At 50.0% G+C, this 18,453-nt stretch overlaps 1 protein-coding gene across 5 annotated transcripts in view; it reads left to right on the forward strand.

Moving 5' to 3' along the window:
- The first annotated feature begins 301 nt into the window (after window positions 1-301).
- Window positions 302-18,453, forward strand: part of LOC147117615 (inactive ubiquitin thioesterase OTULINL-like) — a 42,850-nt gene continuing 24,698 nt past the window's right edge. The window contains exons 1-5 of one of the 5 annotated variants that reach the window (XM_085988748.1): window positions 581-667; window positions 785-836; window positions 1,974-1,996; window positions 2,091-2,182; window positions 16,933-17,082. In XM_085988748.1, the coding sequence (XP_085844874.1) occupies window positions 2,114-2,182; window positions 16,933-17,082 (219 nt within the window). In that variant the 5' untranslated portion in view covers window positions 581-667; window positions 785-836; window positions 1,974-1,996; window positions 2,091-2,113. Of the gene's footprint in view, window positions 668-784; window positions 837-1,973; window positions 1,997-2,056; window positions 2,183-16,932; window positions 17,083-18,453 lie in introns of all 5 variants that reach the window. The other 4 variants (XM_085988746.1, XM_085988749.1, XM_085988747.1 and 1 more) reach the window with 4 other exon arrangements.

Here is an 18,453-nt window from a genome sequence, read left to right on the forward strand (position 1 = left end):
TCAGAACATAATCAAGCTGACATTTTGGCAAAGGAGAGCTGTATTGTCAGAAGTGCTGTCTTTCAGATGAGATGTTAAACTGAGCCCCCGTGTGCCTGCTCGGGTGGATGTAAAAGATCCCATGGCAATATTCGAAGAAAAGCAGGGTGCGTTCTCCTGGCCGACATTTATCTCTCAACCAACCTCGCCAGAAATCAGATTATCTGGTCATTTATCTCACTGCTGTTTGTGGGACTTTATGTTCAAATTGTCTGCAGTGTTTACCTGCATAGCAACAGTGGTGACTCTTTTTTCTAAAAGTAATTCAATGGCTTGTGGAGCACTTTGGACATCCTGAGGACGTGAAAGGTGCTATATAAATGCAAGTTAATTTTTTTTTCTTTCCCTCACTCCCTCAGATCAACACAGCTTAGAAATTATAGTGAACCTGAACCTTTTGCACTGTATTTTGCTCTTTTTTACTGAGTATAAATGAAGGCCTGCTAAAGTTGGTTCTTTTTCTCATTGCAGAGGCAAAAATGCACTCCTTGAGACAAACTGTGTCCTGGATCATAGACTGTACCTGGAAAAAACTTCAGAATCCATTCATTGTTGGAATAGTAGCAATATTGTTGAGTTCGTGGTTCATCAGAACACCTTACACATGGGTAGGATATCTTCTAAAATGGTAAGTGTACTGATTTTATCTCCTGTCACTTCATATGTCCAACTGTTGTTGTTTGAGGCAAATCTTTCTCCACTCTCTTTAATCTCTATCTTTCTTTACTCTCTCCCTCCTTTCCAGGTGAGGTTAGCTAGCTGTACCTTTTTCAGTACCACTCATCTAGACTACCCAGGTAACCCTCTACTGTCAGCTCCTGAAAGTCATTGATGTGTAGCTAGCCGCTGCTCTGCATGCCCCTGTTCTCAAAACCAACACTGCAGGTCCCTGCTTCAATCCATAGCGACCCCCGGTTACAATGGCAGGTGGCAACAGTGGGGGGAAAAAAAGACAAAATAAGCTTTTTTTTACCGCCAACAGTAACTTGAGTAATTTTGTCTCTTTAAACTTACTTTGACTTTCAGGGTAATGCCTACCAACCCCAGACACCAGTATCTAGAGAGCAATTAAAGGGGGAGAAAGCTCAAGAACTGTACTTTAAGTTCAAATTACTTCCCTAAAACATTTTGGAAAACAAATAATCATTTGTGCTAATATTAAACTTATGATGTAAATGCTGTCCATATGTCTATCCCAAAACCATAATCCAGTTTTGATTAATAGATTGATTCATCAATCAGATGATTTTACCAGTGGGTAAATTCTAGGATTTAAAAAAAAAACTTTTAATCCTAAAAAAAAAGTAGTGTTTATACTTGCAGACCAATAGTTTTTACAGTAATTTTCGCAGCCTGCTTTTGATAGACAAGTGATAAAACTAAATACCAGCAGTAAAGTGCCTACTCTTTGTACATTCTCATGGATTTTGGGGAAAGTTTTCTATGTTGCAAATACCCCTATTTTTGAAAAGGGTTCAGTTGGTATACTGGGTGGTGATGTACAGTGTTGGAAGACAGTGCTCACTCATACACTGCAGCAAAATGCTGTTAACAAGCCTGTATATCAATGGCTAACTGGATATTATGGATTTTGGAATTTTGCATTTGTAAAGCTCTCCATGCAAAGCGTTTTTGTGGAGAGGCCAGAAAGGCCTTTAGTTCTTGAAGCAGCCCCGATGGTAGGGTGGCTCCCCTTCACCCAGGATGCACCTGGCTTCCACTTGATAGCAAAGATCAGAAACTTGCCATGTAAGGAATTGTGAGCATGATTCCATGTTCATCCACTCGGGAGCTCATGGGTATCTTTGCCATTACACTATAGGTTTGAATTGATCTGAAATAATGGTGAAGGATTTGTGTTTTGCATGCACCTTTTTTGAAGAGTAAACCAACTACGAGAGCTTGATTTTTCTTCTCTCATTTTACCATTACAGGCCATTTAGGATAAGAAACAAAAGTAAGTTTTTTTTTCCTGAATTGTTTATTTTTAAATTTTTACAATGATTTTATTCCATAGATTAAGCATATTTTTGTGCCTTGTTTTGGTTCAGAAAACATTGCTGTTGGTCCATTAATGGACCTTTCTGAATATGGAACCATTGAATGGAAGGGCGATACCAAGCAAGCTGAGAAGATGAGAAGGGTAACAATAATACATATTACTTTAATACTAATAATACTGTTGAGACACCCATTCTAAAATACTGTTTTTTGAAACAATACAATAAGTGTGTTTAAAATGTAATCGCCTCCTAATGTAAATGGATAGATGTGACATAATTTGTGACTGAGAGGTTGTTGTACTGTGCTCAACTCCATAGTTACACCATAGGTAGCAATTAATTCTCTGTTCTATTTTCCAAATTCTATATTATTTCATTTTCCTAATCCACTCAGCACTTCCACTAGAATCTAGATAGTTCAACTGAGATTGAGAGCTCATTTTGCAGAGTGGATTAATACCAACAAGGAACTTTGCACGAGCCTGTACATAATACTTGCTTGCCTAGTTACTTCAACCTTTTGTCAGTCCTTTGTCAAGGAAAACATGGAGTGGACAGTCAATTCCTACAATTCTTTTTCCTGTTGAAGGGGTTGGTGGGAAATAGTTGAGGACTTGAATCACTTTTTCCCTGAAGGTGAGATATTGCTGATGGTGACTTAGTTGAAATATGAAGATATCATTATAGTGAACTGCTTGATGTATTGGCTACTGCTGAGGCGCTAATATTTTTTTTAATTTAAATTTGTTTATGGAATGTGGGCGTTGCTGGCAATTTATTGCCCATCCCTAATTGATCTTGAGAATGTGGCGGTGAGCTGCCTTCTTGAACCGCTGCAGTCCGTGTGGTGATGGTACTCCCACAGTGCTGTTGGATAGGGAGTTCCAGGATTTTGACCCAGCGACGATGAAGGAACGGCAATATACTTCTAAGTCAGGATGGTGTGTGACTTGGAGGGGAACTTGGAGGTGGTGGTGTTCCCATGCGTCTGCTGCCCTTGTCCTTCTAGGTGGAAGAGGTCGCGGGTTTGGGAGGTGCAGCCGAAGAAGCCTTGGCGAGTTGCTGCAGTGCATCTTGTAGACGGTACACACTGCAGCCATCGTACGCCAGTGAATGTTTAAGGTGGTGGATGGGGTGCCAATCAAGCGGGTTGCTTTGTCCTGGATGGTGTTGAGCTTCTTGAGTGTTGTTGGAGCTGCACTCATCCAGGCAAGTGGAGAGTATTCCATCACACTCCTGACTTGTGCCTTGTAGATGGTGGGAGTCAGGAGGTGAGGCACTCGCCACAGAATACCCAGCCTCTGACCTGCTCTTGTAGCCACAGTATGTGGCTGCTGCAGTTAAGTTTCTGGTCAATGGTGACCCCCCAGGATGTTGATGGTGGGGGATTTGGTGATGGTAATGCCGTTGAATGTCAAGGGGCGGTGGTTAGACCCATGCTTGTTGGAGATAGTCATTGCCTGGCACTTCTGTGGCGCGAATGTTGCCTGCCACTTATCAGCCCAAGCCTGAACGTTGTCCAGGTCTTGTTGCATGCAGGCATGGACTACTTCATTATCTGAGGAGTAGTGAATGGCACTGAACACTGTGCAGTCATCAGCGAACATCCCCATTTCTGACCTTATGTTGGAGGGAAGGTCATTGATGAAGCAGCTGAAGATGGTTGGGCCTAGGACACTGCCCTGAGGAACTCCTGCAGCGATGTCCAGCAGCTGTGATGATTAACCTTCAACCACCACAACCACCTTCCTTTGTGCTAGGTATGACTCCAGCCAGTGGAGAGTTTTCCCCCCGATTCTTATTGACTTCAGTTTTACTAGGGCTCCTTGATGCCAGACTCGGTCAAATGCTGCCTTGATGTCAAGGGCAGTCACTCTCACCTCACCTCTGGAATTCAGCTCCTTTGCCCATGTTTGAACCAAGGCTGTACTGTGGTCAGGAGCCAAGTGGTCTTGGCGGAACCCAAACTGGGCATCAGTGAGCAGGTTATTGGTGAGTAAGTGCCACTTGATAGCACTGTCGATGACACCTTCCATCACTTTGCTGATGATTGAGAGTAGACTGGGGCGGTAGTTGGCCGGATTGGATTTGTCCTGCTTTTTGTGAACAGGACATAGCTGGGCAGTTTTCCACATTGTTGGATAGATGCCAGTGTTGTAGCTGTACTGGAACAGCTTGGCTAGAGGTGCGGCTAGTTCTGGAGCACAAGTCTTCAGCACGATAGCCGGAATGTTGTCGGGCCCCATAGCCTTTGTGTGTCCAGTGCGCTCAGCCGTTTCTTGTTATCACGTGAGTGGAGTGAATCGAATTAGCTGAAGACTGGCTTCTGTGATGGTGGGAACCTCAGGAGTAGGCCGATATGGATCATCCACTCGGCACTTCTGGCTGAAGATGGTTGAAACATAGAAACATCGAAGATAGGAGCAGGAGTAGGCCATTCGGCCCCTCGAGCCTGCTCCGCCATTCAATGCGATCATGGCTGATCATCCAAACTCAGTACCTGGTCCCTGCTTTCTCACCATACCCCTTGATCCCTTTAGCCTTAAGAAATATATCCAACTCCTTCTTGAATATATTTAATGTCTTGGCCTCTACTGCCTTCTGTGGTAGAGAATTCCACAGGTCCACCACTCTCTGGGTGAAGAAATTCCTCCTCATTTCTGTCCTAAGTGGCTTACCCCTTATCCTTAGACTGTGACCCCTGGTTCTGGACTCCCCGACCATCGGGAACATCCTTCCTGCATCTAGTCTGTCCAGTCCTGTCAGAATTTTATAAGTTTCAATGAGATCCCCACTCATTCTTCTAAACTCCAGCGAGTATAAGCCCAATCGTCCCAATCTCTCCTCATACGTCATTCCTACCATCCCAGGTATCAGCCTGGTGAATCTTCGCTGAATTCCTTCCATGGCAAGAACATACTTCCTCAGATAAGGCAACCAAAACTGCACACAATACTCAAGGTGTGGTCTCACCAAGGCCCTGTACAACTGCAGCAAGACATCCTTGTTCCTGTACTCAAACCCTCTCGCTACGAAGGCCAACATACCATTTGCCTTCTTAACCGCCTGTTGCACCTGCATGCTTACCTTCAGCGACTGGTGCACAAGGACACCCAGGTCTCGTTGCACTTCCCCTTCTCCCAATCTATTGACATTCAGATAATAATCTGCCTTCCTGTTTTTGCCACCAAATTGGATAACCTCACATTTATCCACGTTATATTGCATCTGCCATGCTTCTGCCCAATCACCCAACCTGTCCAAATCATCCTGGAGTTTCTCGGCATCCTCCTCACAGCACACATGCCCACCCAGCTTTGTGTCGTCTGCAAATTTGGAGATATTACATCTAGTTCCCTTGTCTAGATCATTAATATATATTGTGAATAGCTGGGGTCCAAGGACCGATCACTGCGGTACCCCACTAGTCACTGCCTGCCATTTGGAAAAAGACCCGTTTATTCCAACTCTTTGCTTTCTGTCTGCCAACCAGTTCTCTATCCAAGTCAACACCTTGCCCCCAATCCCATGTGCCTTAACTTTACACGCTTCAGCTTTGTCTTTTGCATTCACGTACTGGGCTCCACCGTTATTGAGGATGGGGATATTTATGGAGCCTCCTCCTCCCGTTAGTTATTTAAAGTCCACCACCATTCACGACTAGATGTGACAGGACTGCAGAGCTTTGATCTGATCTGTTGCATGCTGCTTCTGCTTTTTAGCATGCATGTGGTCCTGTGTTGCAGCTTCTCCACAATGAATGACTGTGCGGTGGTCACTGCTACCAATAGATTGGTGAGGACGAGGTCAAGTAGGTTTTTCCCTCGTGTTGGTTCTTTCACCACCTGTCGCAGACCCAGACTGGTAGCTATGTCATTCAGGACTCGACCAGCTCGGTCAGTAGTGATGCTACCGAGCCACTCTCGGTGATGGACATTGAAGTCCCCCACCCAGAGTACATTCTGTGCCCTTGCTACTCCCAGTGCTTCTTCCAAGTGGTATTCAACATGGAAGAGTACTGATTCATCAGCTGAGGGAGGGTGGTAGGTAGTAATCAGCAGGAGGTTTCCTTGCCCATGCTTGACCTGAAGCCATGAGATTTCATGGGGTCTGAAGTCAATGTTGAGGACTCCCAGGACCACTCCTTCCCAACTGTATACCACTGTGCCGCCACCCCTGCTGTGTCTGTCCTGCCGGTGGGACAGGACATACCCAGGGATGGTGATGGAGGAGTTGGGACATTGGCTGAAAGGTATGATTCTGTGAGTATGACTGTCAGGCTGTTGCTTGACTAGTCTGTGGGACAGCTCTCCCAATTTTGGCACAAGTCCCCAGATATTGCTGAGGAGGACTTTGCAGGGTCGACTGGGCAGGGTATAGAAACATAGAAGATAGGAGCAGGAGTAGGCCATTCGGCCCCTCGAGCCTGCTCCGGCAATTAATGAGATCATGGCTGATCATCCAAATTCAGTACCCTGTCCCTGCTTTCTCCCCATATCCCTTGATCCCTTTAGCCTTAAGAAATATATCTAACTCCTTCTTGAATATATTTAATGAATTGGCCTCAACTGCCTTCTGTGGTAGAGAATTCCACAGGTTCACCACTCTCTGGGTGAAGAAATTCCTCCTCATCTCTGTCCTAAATGACTTACCCCTTATCTTTAGACTGTTACCCCTGGTTCTGGACTCCCCTGCCATCGGAAACATCCCTCCTGCATCTAGTCTGTCTAGTCCTGTTAGAATTTTATAAGTTTCAATGAGATCCCCTCTCATTCTTCTAAACTCTAGCAAATATAAGCCTAATCGACCCAATCTCTCTTCATACGTCATTCCTGCCATCCCAAGTATCAGTCTGGTGAATCTTCGCTGCACTCTCTCCACGGCAAGAAAATCCTTCCTCAGATAAGGTGACCAAAACTGCACACAATATTCAAGGTGTGGTCTCACCAAGGCCCTGTACAACTGCAGCAAGACATCCTTGCTCCTGTACTCGAATCCTCTCGCTATGAAGGCCAACATATCATTTGCCTTCTTAACCGCCTGCTGCACCTGCATGCTTACCTTCAGCGAATGGTGCACAAGGACACCCAGGTCTCGTTGCACTTCCCCATCTCCCAATATATTGCTGTTCAGATAATCTGTCTTCCCGTTTTTGCCATCAAAGTGGATAACCTCGCATTTATCCACATTATATGGCATCTGCCATGCATCTGCTCAATCACCCATGGATATGCCATTGCCATATCTGTAGCCGGTGCCAAGGTCGATGCCGGTTGGTCCCTCTGGTTTCATCTTCTTGTTTTTCGTAGTGGTTTGTTGCAACTTAGTGGGTTGCTCGGCCATTTCAGAGGGCAGTTAAGAGTGAACCACATTGCTGTGGGTCTGGAGTCACACATAGGCCAGATCAGGTAAGGACATTAGTGAACCAGATGCATTTTTATGACAATCTGATAGTTTTGTGGTCACTATTACTGATACTAGCTTTTTATTCCAGATTTATTTAATTAACTGAATTTAAATTTGCCAGCTGCCGTGGTGGGATTTGAACTCGCGTCTCCGGATCATTCGCCCAGGCCTCTGGATTACTAGTCCAGTAACACATGCTACTGTTCCCTATAACAATGGTTCACCACTGAGATTTTGTTAAAAAGGAAATGCAACATTTTATTTACAACTACCAAGATCCATGTCTGCGGTAGACACACTTTTTTCAAAAACTATAGGGACAGGAGTAGACCCTTCAGCCCCTCAAGCCTGTTCCGTCATTCAATGAGATCATGGCTGATCTGCGACCTAACTCCATAAACCTGCCTTCGGCTCATATCCCTTAATACCTTTAGTTAACAAAAAGCTATCACTCTCTGATTTAAAATTATCAATTGATCTAGCATCAATTGCCGTTTGTGGAAGAGTGTTCCAAACTTCTACCACCCTTTGTGTGTAGAAGTGTTTCCTAATTTTACTCCTGATAGGTCTGGCTCTAAGTTTTAGACTATGCCCCCTAGTCCTAGAATCAGCGGAAATAATTTCTCTCTTTCTAGCCTATCTGTTCCCCATAATATCTTGAAAACTTTGATTAGGTCACCCCTTAACCTTCTGAATTCTAGGGAGTACAACCCTAATTTGTGTAATCTCTCCTTGTAATTTTACCATTGGAGTCCAGGTATCATTCTGGTAAACCTACGATGCACTTCCTCCAAAGCCAATATATCCTTTCTAAGGTGTGGTGCCCAGAACTGCTCACTATACTCCCAGGTTTGATCTAACCAGGGTTTTGTATAGCTGCAGCATAACTTCTACCCTATTGTATTCTACTCCTGTAGATAGAAAGGCCAGCATTCCATTAGCCTTTTTACTTATTTTCTGTACCTGGACCCCCAAGTCTCTTTGGACCTCCACTGTTTTTAGCTTTTTGCCATTTTAAAAACTATTTTTAAAACTTGATTTTAAATGGAAAAGACTGTTCAACAAACATGTTTTTAACATATTTAAAAGGTATATCTTTATCTATCGATCGATCTATCTATCCTATCTATCTATCTATATATATATATAAATGGACCGATCTGTCTGTCTGTCCTTCGGTGTGCGTCTGTCAGGCTATGCACTCGAAAGTTATAGAGCGTACCGACACGTGCGTTACATCAAAAGAAAGCTTACCATTCCAAAACGGTCGTAAGCGTATTTACGTTTTGGCCGGACAAAAATTGCGCCCGCGGTATCCAAAAAACGTTCAAAATTCCGCTCATTAGCATCTCATTATCCGCTCATTAGCGATAGTGACGTCGAGGTCGACCAATCGTACGCCGGGTTCCTGGCGCGTGCGGGCGGGCCCTCCTAGAGTCGAGTGACGGGACGATTAACCAATCCTACGCTTCGGTGACCTGACGGCCGACCAATCGGTGCGTGTGTGGGCGGGCCTTATCGTTCTCAACCGAGGTGAGTCGCCGCCATCTTGATTCCAAACTTTTCCTTTCTTTTTCCCGCTTTCTGCGTCTTTTTAAAAAAAAAAAAGTTGCTTTTAAAACACATAGGCCTAGAAATTCAGTGGCCTGCGCCACCAGTTTGCGCCCAAAGAGGGCACTCAGTGGCTTTTGCGCCACTGGTCAAACCTACCGCGATACTTAGCGGGGCGCTAATGGCGGCATTAGCCTGTAGCGCTGCGCCGCTACCGATGACGTCATCGGTGTGCGCAGCGCCCCGCTATCGCCCCGATGGCCATATTTGGTCGCGCCCGCCTCCTCAGCGCCGGCCGCAAATAGCGACCGGTACACGGGCCTACCTGTGGCGGTAGTGGCGCTAGTTAAGGTGGAGGTGCGGCCGGCCGCTTTTTCGGCGCCCGCCTGCCCGCACCTCCGTCCCCGGCCTCCTACACCCCCCCCCCCCCCCGCGGCATTGCCGGCTGTTTCCCGAGAGCCCGGCACTTCTCCTGGGTGCCGGGCTCATTTGCCGGCACTCGCGAGCGGGGATCGCGCTGTTGCAGGCACCTCCCCCTTAACAGTGGGAGGAAGGCCTGCAGTACCGCAGCGTGCCGTGCCGCAGCGTGTGGCGCTGCGGCCCTTAGCGCGCCGATATTCAGTTTCAGCGCCCCAAGCGGGGCGCGGGAAGCCTCGTTTAGCAGCCCGCTTCCATTTGGGGCGCAGAAACTGAATATCTGGATGGCGGAAGTGGCTCCGCACGCAGCAGTAATTCCGGCGCCCAGGCGAGTTTGGCGCCCCAAACTGAATTTTTAGCCCATAGGCCTAGAAATTCTGTGGCCTGCGCCACCAGTTTGCGCCCAAAGAGGGCTTTTGCGCCACTGTCCAAACCTACCGCGATATTTAGCGGGGCGCTAATGGCGGCGTTAGCCTGTAGCGCTGCGCCGCCACCGATGACGTCATCGGTGTGCGCAGCGCCCCGCTGGCGTAATTTGGTTGCTGCCGCCTCCTCCGCGCTGGCCGCAAACAGCGACCGGTACACGGGCCTACCTGTGCCGGTAGTGGCGCGAGTTAAGGTGGAGGTGCGGCCGGCCGCTTTTTCGGCGGCCGCCTGCCCGCACCTCCGTCCCCGGCCTCCTACACCCCCCCCCCGACCCCCAGTCGCTCTCTCTCTTCCCCCCCAGTCGCTCTCTCTCTTCCCCCCCAGTCGCTCTCTCTCTTCCCCCCCCAGTCGCTCTCTCTCTTCCCCCCCCAGTCGCTCTCTCTCTTCCCCCCCAGTCGCTCTCTCTCTTCCCCCCCAGTCGCTCTCTCTCTTCCCCCCCAGTCGCTCTCTCTCTTCCCCCCCAGTCGCTCTCTCTCTTCCCCCCCCCAGTCGCTCTCTCTCTTCCCCCCCCAGTCGCTCTCTCTCTTCCCCCCCCCCCAGTCGCTCTCTCTTCCCCCCCAGTCGCTCTCTCTTCCCCCCCCAGTCGCTCTCTCTTCCCCCCCAGTCGCTCTCTCTTCCCCCCCAGTCGCTCTCTCTTCCCCCCCAGTCGCTCTCTCTTCCCCCCCAGTCGCTCTCTCTTCCCCCCCAGTCGCTCTCTCTTCCCCCCCAGTCGCTCTCTCTTCCCCCCCAGTCGCGCTCTCTCTTCCCCCCCAGTCGCTCTCTCTCTTCCCCCCCAGTCGCTCTCTCTCTTCCCCCCCAGTCGCTCTCTCTCTTCCCCCCCAGTCGCTCTCTCTCTTCCCCCCCAGTCGCTCTCTCTCTTCCCCCCCAGTCGCTCTCTCTCTTCCCCCCCCCAGTCGCTCTCTCTCTTGCCCCCCCCCAGTCGCTCTCTCTCTTCCCCCCCAGTCGCTCTCTCTCTTCCCCCCCAGTCGCTCTCTCTCTTCCCCCCCCAGTCGCTCTCTCTCTTCCCCCCCCCCGTCGCTCTTCCCCCCCCAGTCGCTCTCTCTCTTCCCCCCCCCAGTCGCTCTCTCTCTTCCCCCCCAGTCGCTCTCTCTCTTCCCCCCCAGTCGCTCTCTCTCTTCCCCCCCAGTCGCTCTCTCTCTTCCCCCCCAGTCGCTCTCTCTCTTCCCCCCCCCCAGTCGCTCTCTCTCTTCCCCCCCCCAGTCGCTCTTCCCCCCCCAGTCGCTCTTCCCCCCCCCAGTCGCTCTCTCTCTTCCCCCCCAGTCGCTCTCTCTCTTCCCCCCCAGTCGCTCTCTCTCTTCCCCCCCAGTCGCTCTCTCTCTTCCCCCCCCCCAGTCGCTCTCTCTCTTCCCCCCCAGTCGCTCTCTCTCTTCCCCCCCCAGTCGCTCTCTCTCTTCCCCCCCAGTCGCTCTCTCTCTTCCCCCCCAGTCGCTCTCTCTCTTCCCCCCCAGTCGCTCTCTCTCTTCCCCCCCAGTCGCTCTCTCTCTTCCCCCCCAGTCGCTCTCTCTCTTCCCCCCCAGTCGCTCTCTCTCTTCCCCCCCAGTCGCTCTCTCTCTTCCCCCCCAGTCGCTCTCTCTCTTCCCCCCCAGTCGCTCTCTCTCTTCCCCCCCAGTCGCTCTCTCTCTTCCCCCCCCCAGTCGCTCTCTCTCTTCCCCCCCCAGTCGCTCTCTCTCTTCCCCCCCAGTCGCTCTCTCTCTTCCCCCCCCCAGTCGCTCGCCCTCTCTTCCCCCCCCAGTCGCTCGCCCTCTCTTCCCCCCCCCCCCCAGTCGCTCGCCCTCTCTTTCCCCCCCAGCCCCCAGTCGCTCGCCCTCTCTTTTCCCCCCCCCCCAGTCGCTCGCCCTCTCTTCCCCCCCCAGTCGCTCGCCCTCTCTTCCCCCCCCCAGTCGCTCGCCCTCTCTTCCCCCCCAGTCGCTCGCCCTCTCTTCCCCCCCAGTCGCTCGCCCTCTCTTCCCCCCCCCTGTCGCTCGCCCTCTCTTCCCCCCCCTGTCGCTCGCCCTCTCTTTCCCCCCCAGCCCCCAGTCGCTCGCCCTCTCTTTCCCCCCCCAGCCCCCAGTCGCTCGCCCTCTCTTCCCCCCCCAGTCGCTCGCCCTCTCTTTCCCCCCCCAGCCCCCAGTCGCTCGCCCTCTCTTCCCCCCCCAGTCGCTCGCCCTCTCTTCCCCCCCCCCCAGTCGCTCGCCCTCTCTTCCCCCCCCCAGTCGCTCGCCCTCTCTTTCCCCCCCAGCCCCCAGTCGCTCGCCCTCTCTTTTCCCCCCCCAGCCCCCAGTCGCTCGCCCTCTCTTTTCCCCCCCCAGCCCCCAGCCGCTCGCGCTCTCTTCCCCCCCCCCCCCTAGTCGCTCACCCTCTATTCCCCCCCCCCGGTCGCTCGCGCTCTCTTCCCCCCCCCCCCCGTCGCTCGCGCTCTCTTCCCCCCCCCCCCGTCGCTCGCGCTCTCTTCCCCCCCCCCCCAGTCGCTCGCGCTCTTCCCCCCCCCTCCCCAGTCGCTCGCGCTCTCTTCCCCCCCAGTCGCTCGTGCTCTCTTCCCCCCCCCCAGTCGCTCGCGCTCTCTTCCCCCCCCTCAGTCGCTCGCGCTCTCTTCCCCCCCCCAGTCGCTCGCGCTCTCTTCCCCCCCCAGTCGCTCGCGCTCTCTTCCCCCCCCCCAGTCGCTCGCGCTCTCTTCCCCCCCCCCCAGTCGCTCGCGCTCTCTTTTCCCCCCCCCCAGTCGCTCCCGCTCTCTTTCCCCCCCCCCAGTCGCTCCCGCTCTCTTTCCCCCCCCAGTCGCTCGCGCTCTCTTTCCCCCCCCAGTCGCTCGCGCTCTCTTTCCCCCCCCAGTCGCTCGCGCTCTCTTTCCCCCCCCAGTCGCTCGCGCTCTCTTTCCCCCCCCCCCCAGTCGCTCGCGCTCTCTTCCCCCCCCAGTCGCTCGCGCTCTCTTCCCCCCCCAGTCGCTCGCGCTCTCTTCCCCCCCCCCAGTCGCTCGCGCTCTCTTCCCCCCCCAGTCGCTCGCGCTCTCTTCCCCCCCCCCAGTCGCTCGCGCTCTCTTCCCCCCCCCCAGTCGCTCGCGCTCTCTTCCCCCCCCCCCCAGTCGCTCGCGCTCTCTTTTTTCTCCCCCCCCCAGTCGCTCCCGCTCTCTTCCCCCCCCCCAGTCGCTCGCGCTCTCTTTCCCCCCCCCAGTCGCTCGCGCTCTCTTTCCCCCCCCCAGTCGCTCGCGCTCTCTTTCCCCCCCCAGTCGCTCGCGCTCTCTTCCCCCCCCCCCCCCCAGTCGCTCGCGCTCTCTTTCCCCCCCCCAGTCGCTCGCGCTCTCTTTCCCCCCCTAGTCGCTCGCGCTCTCTTTCTCCCCCCCCCTAGTCGCTCGCGCTCTCTTTTCCCCCCCCCAGTCGCTCGCGCTCTCTTCCCCCCCCCCAGTCGCTCGCGCTCTCTTCCCCCCCCAGTCGCTCGCGCGCTCGCTCTCTTTTCCCCTCCCCCCCCAGTCGCTTGCGCGCTCGCTCTCTTTTCCCCCCCCCCCCCAGTCGCTCCGCTCTCGCTCTCTTTCCCCCCCAGTCGCTCCTCTCTCTTCCAACAACAACATGCCGTCGAAAAAGCCTCGGCACCGCCGGGCACTCCAGCTAGTATAATATGTATGGACTGCAGCACATGTGACTCGGTGACTATCACTTTATTACATTGATGATGTGCTAACACTTCAGCAAGAAATGTCTTTCGTATGCAATTCTCTTTTCAACTGCACCTCCGCAAAGTGTTCCACCAAGTAACCTAACAACTGGTAAGAGCCACCAAGCGAGATGGATATGAAGCTAATGGTTGCTAAAATATTTTAAGAACATTGAAGTTTGTATGGGAAAGAACACGTGTTGCCCAATCTTTATCAGTGCTCCTAAGTTGCATTTACACTACAACTGTAATATCAGTGTGAAGTGGTTTTGCTTCACACTGACACTGCACTTGTAGTATAAAAACAGTCTCAATCTAATGTCAAGACTCAATCTGGCACTGGAACAAAGATGAGGGATAATCCCTGAGGGAGGGAGTCTTGGTCTGCTTGTTGGGCCCAACCATCATCAGCTGCTTCATCAATGACCTTCTGTTCATCATAAGGTCAGAATTGGGGATGTTCACTGATGATTGCACAGTGTTCAGTGACATTCTCAACTCCTCAGATAATGAAGCAGCCCATGCCTGCACGCAGCAAGACCTGGACGACATTCAGGTTTGGACTGATAAGTGGCAGGTAACATTCGCGCCACACAAGTGCAAGACAATGACTATCTCTAACAAACGAGAGTCTAACCACCGCCGCTTGATATTCAATGGCATTACCATCGTCGAATCCCCCACCATCAACATCCTGGGGGTCACCATTGACCAGAAACTTAACTGGACCAACCACATAATTATTGTGGAAACAAGAGCAGGTCAGAGGCTTGGTATTCTGCGGCGAGTGTCTCACCACCTGACTCCCCAAAGCCTTTCCACCATGTACAAGTCAGAAGTGTAATCATAGAAAGTTACAGCACGGAAGGAGGCCATTTCGGCCCATCGTGTCTGCGCCGGCCAACAAAGAACTATCCAGCTAATCCCACTTCCCAGCTCTTGGTCCGTAGCCCTGCAGGTTAGAGCATCCCAAGTGCACATCCAAGTACTTTTTAAATGTGGTTAGGGTTCCTGCCTCTACCACCCTTTCAGGCGGTGAGTTCCAGACCCGCACAACCCTCTGGGTGAAGAAATTTTGCCTCAAATCCCCTCTAAACCTTCTACAAATTACTTTAAATTATGTCCCCTGGTATTTGAACCCTCTGCTAAGGGAGACAGGTCCTTTCTATCCACTTTATCTATGCCCTTCATAATTTTATACACCTCAATAAGGTCTCCCCTCAGCCTCTTCTGTTCCAAGGAAAACAGACCCAGCCTATCCAGTCTTTCCTCATAGCTAAGATTCTCTACTCCCGGCAACATCCTTGTAAATCTCCTCTGTACCCTCTCTAGTGCAATCACATCTTTCCTGTAATGTGACCAGAACTGCATGCAGTACTCTAGCTGAGGCCTAACTAGTGTTTTATACAGTTGAAGCATAACCCCCCCGCTCTTGTATTCTATGCCACGGCTAATAAAGGCAAGCATTCCTTATGCCTTCTTAACCACCTTATCTACCTGGCCTGCTACCTTCAGGGATCTGTGGATATGCACTCCAAGGTCCCTTTGTTCCTCTACACCACTCTGTGTCCTACCATTTAATGTGTATTCCCTTTCCTTGTTAGCCCTCCCCAAATGCATTATCTCACAGTTCTCCGGATTGAATTCCATTTACCACTGTTCTGCCCACCTGACCAATTTATTGATATCTTCCTGCAGTCTACAGCTTCCTGCTTCAGTATCAACCACACAGCTGATTTTAGTATCATCTGCAAACTTCTTAATCATACCCCCTATATTCAAGTCTAGATCATTGATATATACCACAAAAATCAAGTGACCTAGTACTGAGCCCTGCGGAACCCCACTGGAAACAGCCTTCCAGTCACAAAAACACCCATCAACCATTACCCTCAACTTCCTGTCTCCGAGCCAGATTTGAATCCAACTTGACACTTTGCCCTGGATCCCATGGGCTTTTAACTTCATGGCCAGTCTGCCATGTGGAACCTTATCAAAAGCCTTGCTAAAGTCCATATACACTACATCAAATGCACTACCCTCATCTAACGTCCTTGTTACCTCCTCAAAAAATGCAGTCAGGTTTGTCAGACACGACCTTCCCTTAACAAATCCGTGCTGACTATCCTTAATTAATCCGTGTCCTTCTAAATGTAGATTTATCCTGTCCTTCAGAATTATTTCCAATAATTTTCCCACCACCGAGGTTTGGCTGACTGGCTTGTAATTACTCGGTGATGGAACACTCTCCACTTGCCTGGATGAGTGCAGCTCCAACAACACTGAAGAAGCTCGACACCATCCAAGACAAAGCAGCACGCTTGATTGGCACCCCATCCACCACCCTGCATTCACTCCCTCCAACACTGGCATACTGTGGCTGCAGTGTGTACCATCTACAAGATGCATTGCAGCAACTCGCCAAGGTTGCTTCGGCAGCACCTCCCAAACCCACGACTTCTACCACCTAGAAGGACAAGGGCAGCAGGAACACCACCACCTCCAAGTTTCCCTCCAAGTCACACACCATCCTGACTTGGAAGTATATCGCTGTTCCTTCATCGTCGCTGGGTCAAAGTTCTGGAACTCCCTCCCTAACAGCACTGTGGGAGTACCTTCACCACACGGACTGCAGCAGTTCAAGAAGGCGGCTCGCCACCACCTTCTCGTGGGCAATTAGAGATGGGCAATAAATGTTGGCCTTGCCAGCGATGCCCACATCCCATGAACGAATTTTTTTTTAAAAACCTCAAGTTTAGTGACTCTGCAAAGTGGTTTTGCCTTCACAACAATACTAAACTTATGAAGTGTGAATGTGCTGCTAATAAAACCAATCACTTTCTAACATTAAACTAAGAGTAACCATCAGTGATTCTCTGTGATCTGTAACTAACAAGTTATATATGCAAAATGTAGAAGTGATCAGGAAGGATTGTGCTGCGGATTGTGGTGTGACCATCTGAAAATATTGTATGTGATCTATTTGAGTTTTATGGTCATTATAAATTGACACTCTAATTTGTATGTTACGTGACTAGAGTACAGGAAACTCAACTTGTGTATTGATAAAATTACAAGTTTATAGTTGAATAACATTTCCAAATGTCTTAATATGGCAAATATGATATGTTGATTTGGTGCTGTTAAATTCAGTGTACGATATTTAAATCTTCATGTGGTGCATCTTAATGCTAAATATAAAAAATGCAAGAGCAAAATACTGCGGATGCTGGAAATCTGAAATAAAAACAGAAAATGCTGGAATACTCAGGTTAGGCAGCATCTGCGGAGAGAGAAACAGAGTTAACGTTTCAGGTCGATGACCTTTCATCAGAACTGAGTATTTCCAGCATTTTCTGTTTCTATTATTAAAAAGTGCAAATATTGTAACTGATTAAGGTTATGGGGATGAACTATTTAATGTTGATTTGTAAAATGTTTATTGTATGAACTCATTTCTGTGTTCTAGGCTTATGAAGATATCTATTTGGAGTACAATATTAAACACATGCGAAAAATCAGAGGAGATAACTACTGTGCACTGAGGGCAGTTTTATTTCAGATTCTCAGCCAGGGTATACCTCTTCCATCGTGGATGAGGGAACAGGATGTAACCAAGGTAACTTGATGTTTGTAAATGATGCGCAGGCCAGTGCACAACTGTTGCAGCTCTATCCATTGAAGCACTGAAGGGTTGTCTCAGTTTCCAAAATGCTTATTTTTTTCCTATTTTGTATATATGCAGGAGAGGTTGAGAAGGAGGGCTCGCAGACACTGGTCCTGTCCAATAGGTACAAAGCACTTGCACCCGTGAGGACAAGGAGAAAGACTGCAGGGAGGATGGCCACAATATAGACCAAGGTGCCGTGGCTCAGAAGGCTGTCCGAGAAGTGGGGGGAGACTCTATAATTAGGGGGATAGATAGCGTCCTCTGCAGCCAAGAGCGAGAATTCCAAAGGGTGTGTTGCCTGCTCCATGCCAGGGTAAGGGATGTCTCACGGTGGCTGAAGAGGAACTTGGAATGGGACGGTGGAAATCCAATTGTTGTGGTCCATGCTGGAACAGGGAGGAGGCCCTGCTGAAAGAGTTTCAGGAGTTAGGCTCTAAATTAAAAAGCAGGACCTCGAGGGTAATAATCTCTGGATTATGGCCCAAGCCGGGTGCAAATTGGCACTGAGACAGACACATCAGGAGAATTAACACGTGGCTAAAGGGCTGGTGTGGGAAAGAGGGGTTCCTTTTCATGGGACACTGGCACCAGTTCTGGGACAGGAAGTAGCTGTACCGATGGGACGGGCTCCACCTGAACCGGGATGGGACCGGTGTCCTAGCGGAAAGGGTAAATAGGGAGGTGGCAAAGGCTTTAAACTAGTAAGAAGGGGGGAGGGATCTACAAGAAATGTAAGCAACCTAAATATAAACAAAACAGGAAAAGTGAGCATAGAAAAGAATAAAGTAAGGGAGGACATTGATGACAAGGGAGCAAATAGAGTTATAGAACAGGAGTGTAAAACGATGGTTAAACATAAAGTGAGAGAAAATCCTATTAAAAATTACTTAAACTGTCTGTACAACAATGCACACAGTGTCCATAATATGACAGGGGAGCTGGAGGCAATCATGCATTGAGAGGAACCAGACATAGTAGGGATTACTGAGACATGGCTACAGAAAAATCAGGACTGGGAATTAAACATTGCAGTGTATAACATATTTAGAAAAGATAGAAATGAAAAAAGGGGAGGTGGAGTAGCTGTAATTATTAGGGATAACATAATGGCAGTAGAAAAAGGGACGTATCAGCAAGACAAAAATAGAGTCCATATGGATAAAAGATAATAAAGGATCAATCACACTAATAGGCGTAGTTTACAGACCACCTAATAGTGGAAGGGAGGTGGAGGAAGAAATTATGTAGAGAAATTAGTAAAAAACATAGAATCATGGGGGATTTCAACTACCCCACTATTAATTGGACAGAAGAGGTAGG

The sequence above is a fragment of the Somniosus microcephalus genome, chromosome 5 (assembly GCF_052327205.1).
Source record: "Somniosus microcephalus isolate GS21.2 chromosome 5, FLI_Smic_1.0, whole genome shotgun sequence".
Classification (NCBI taxonomy): domain Eukaryota; kingdom Metazoa; phylum Chordata; class Chondrichthyes; order Squaliformes; family Somniosidae; genus Somniosus; species Somniosus microcephalus.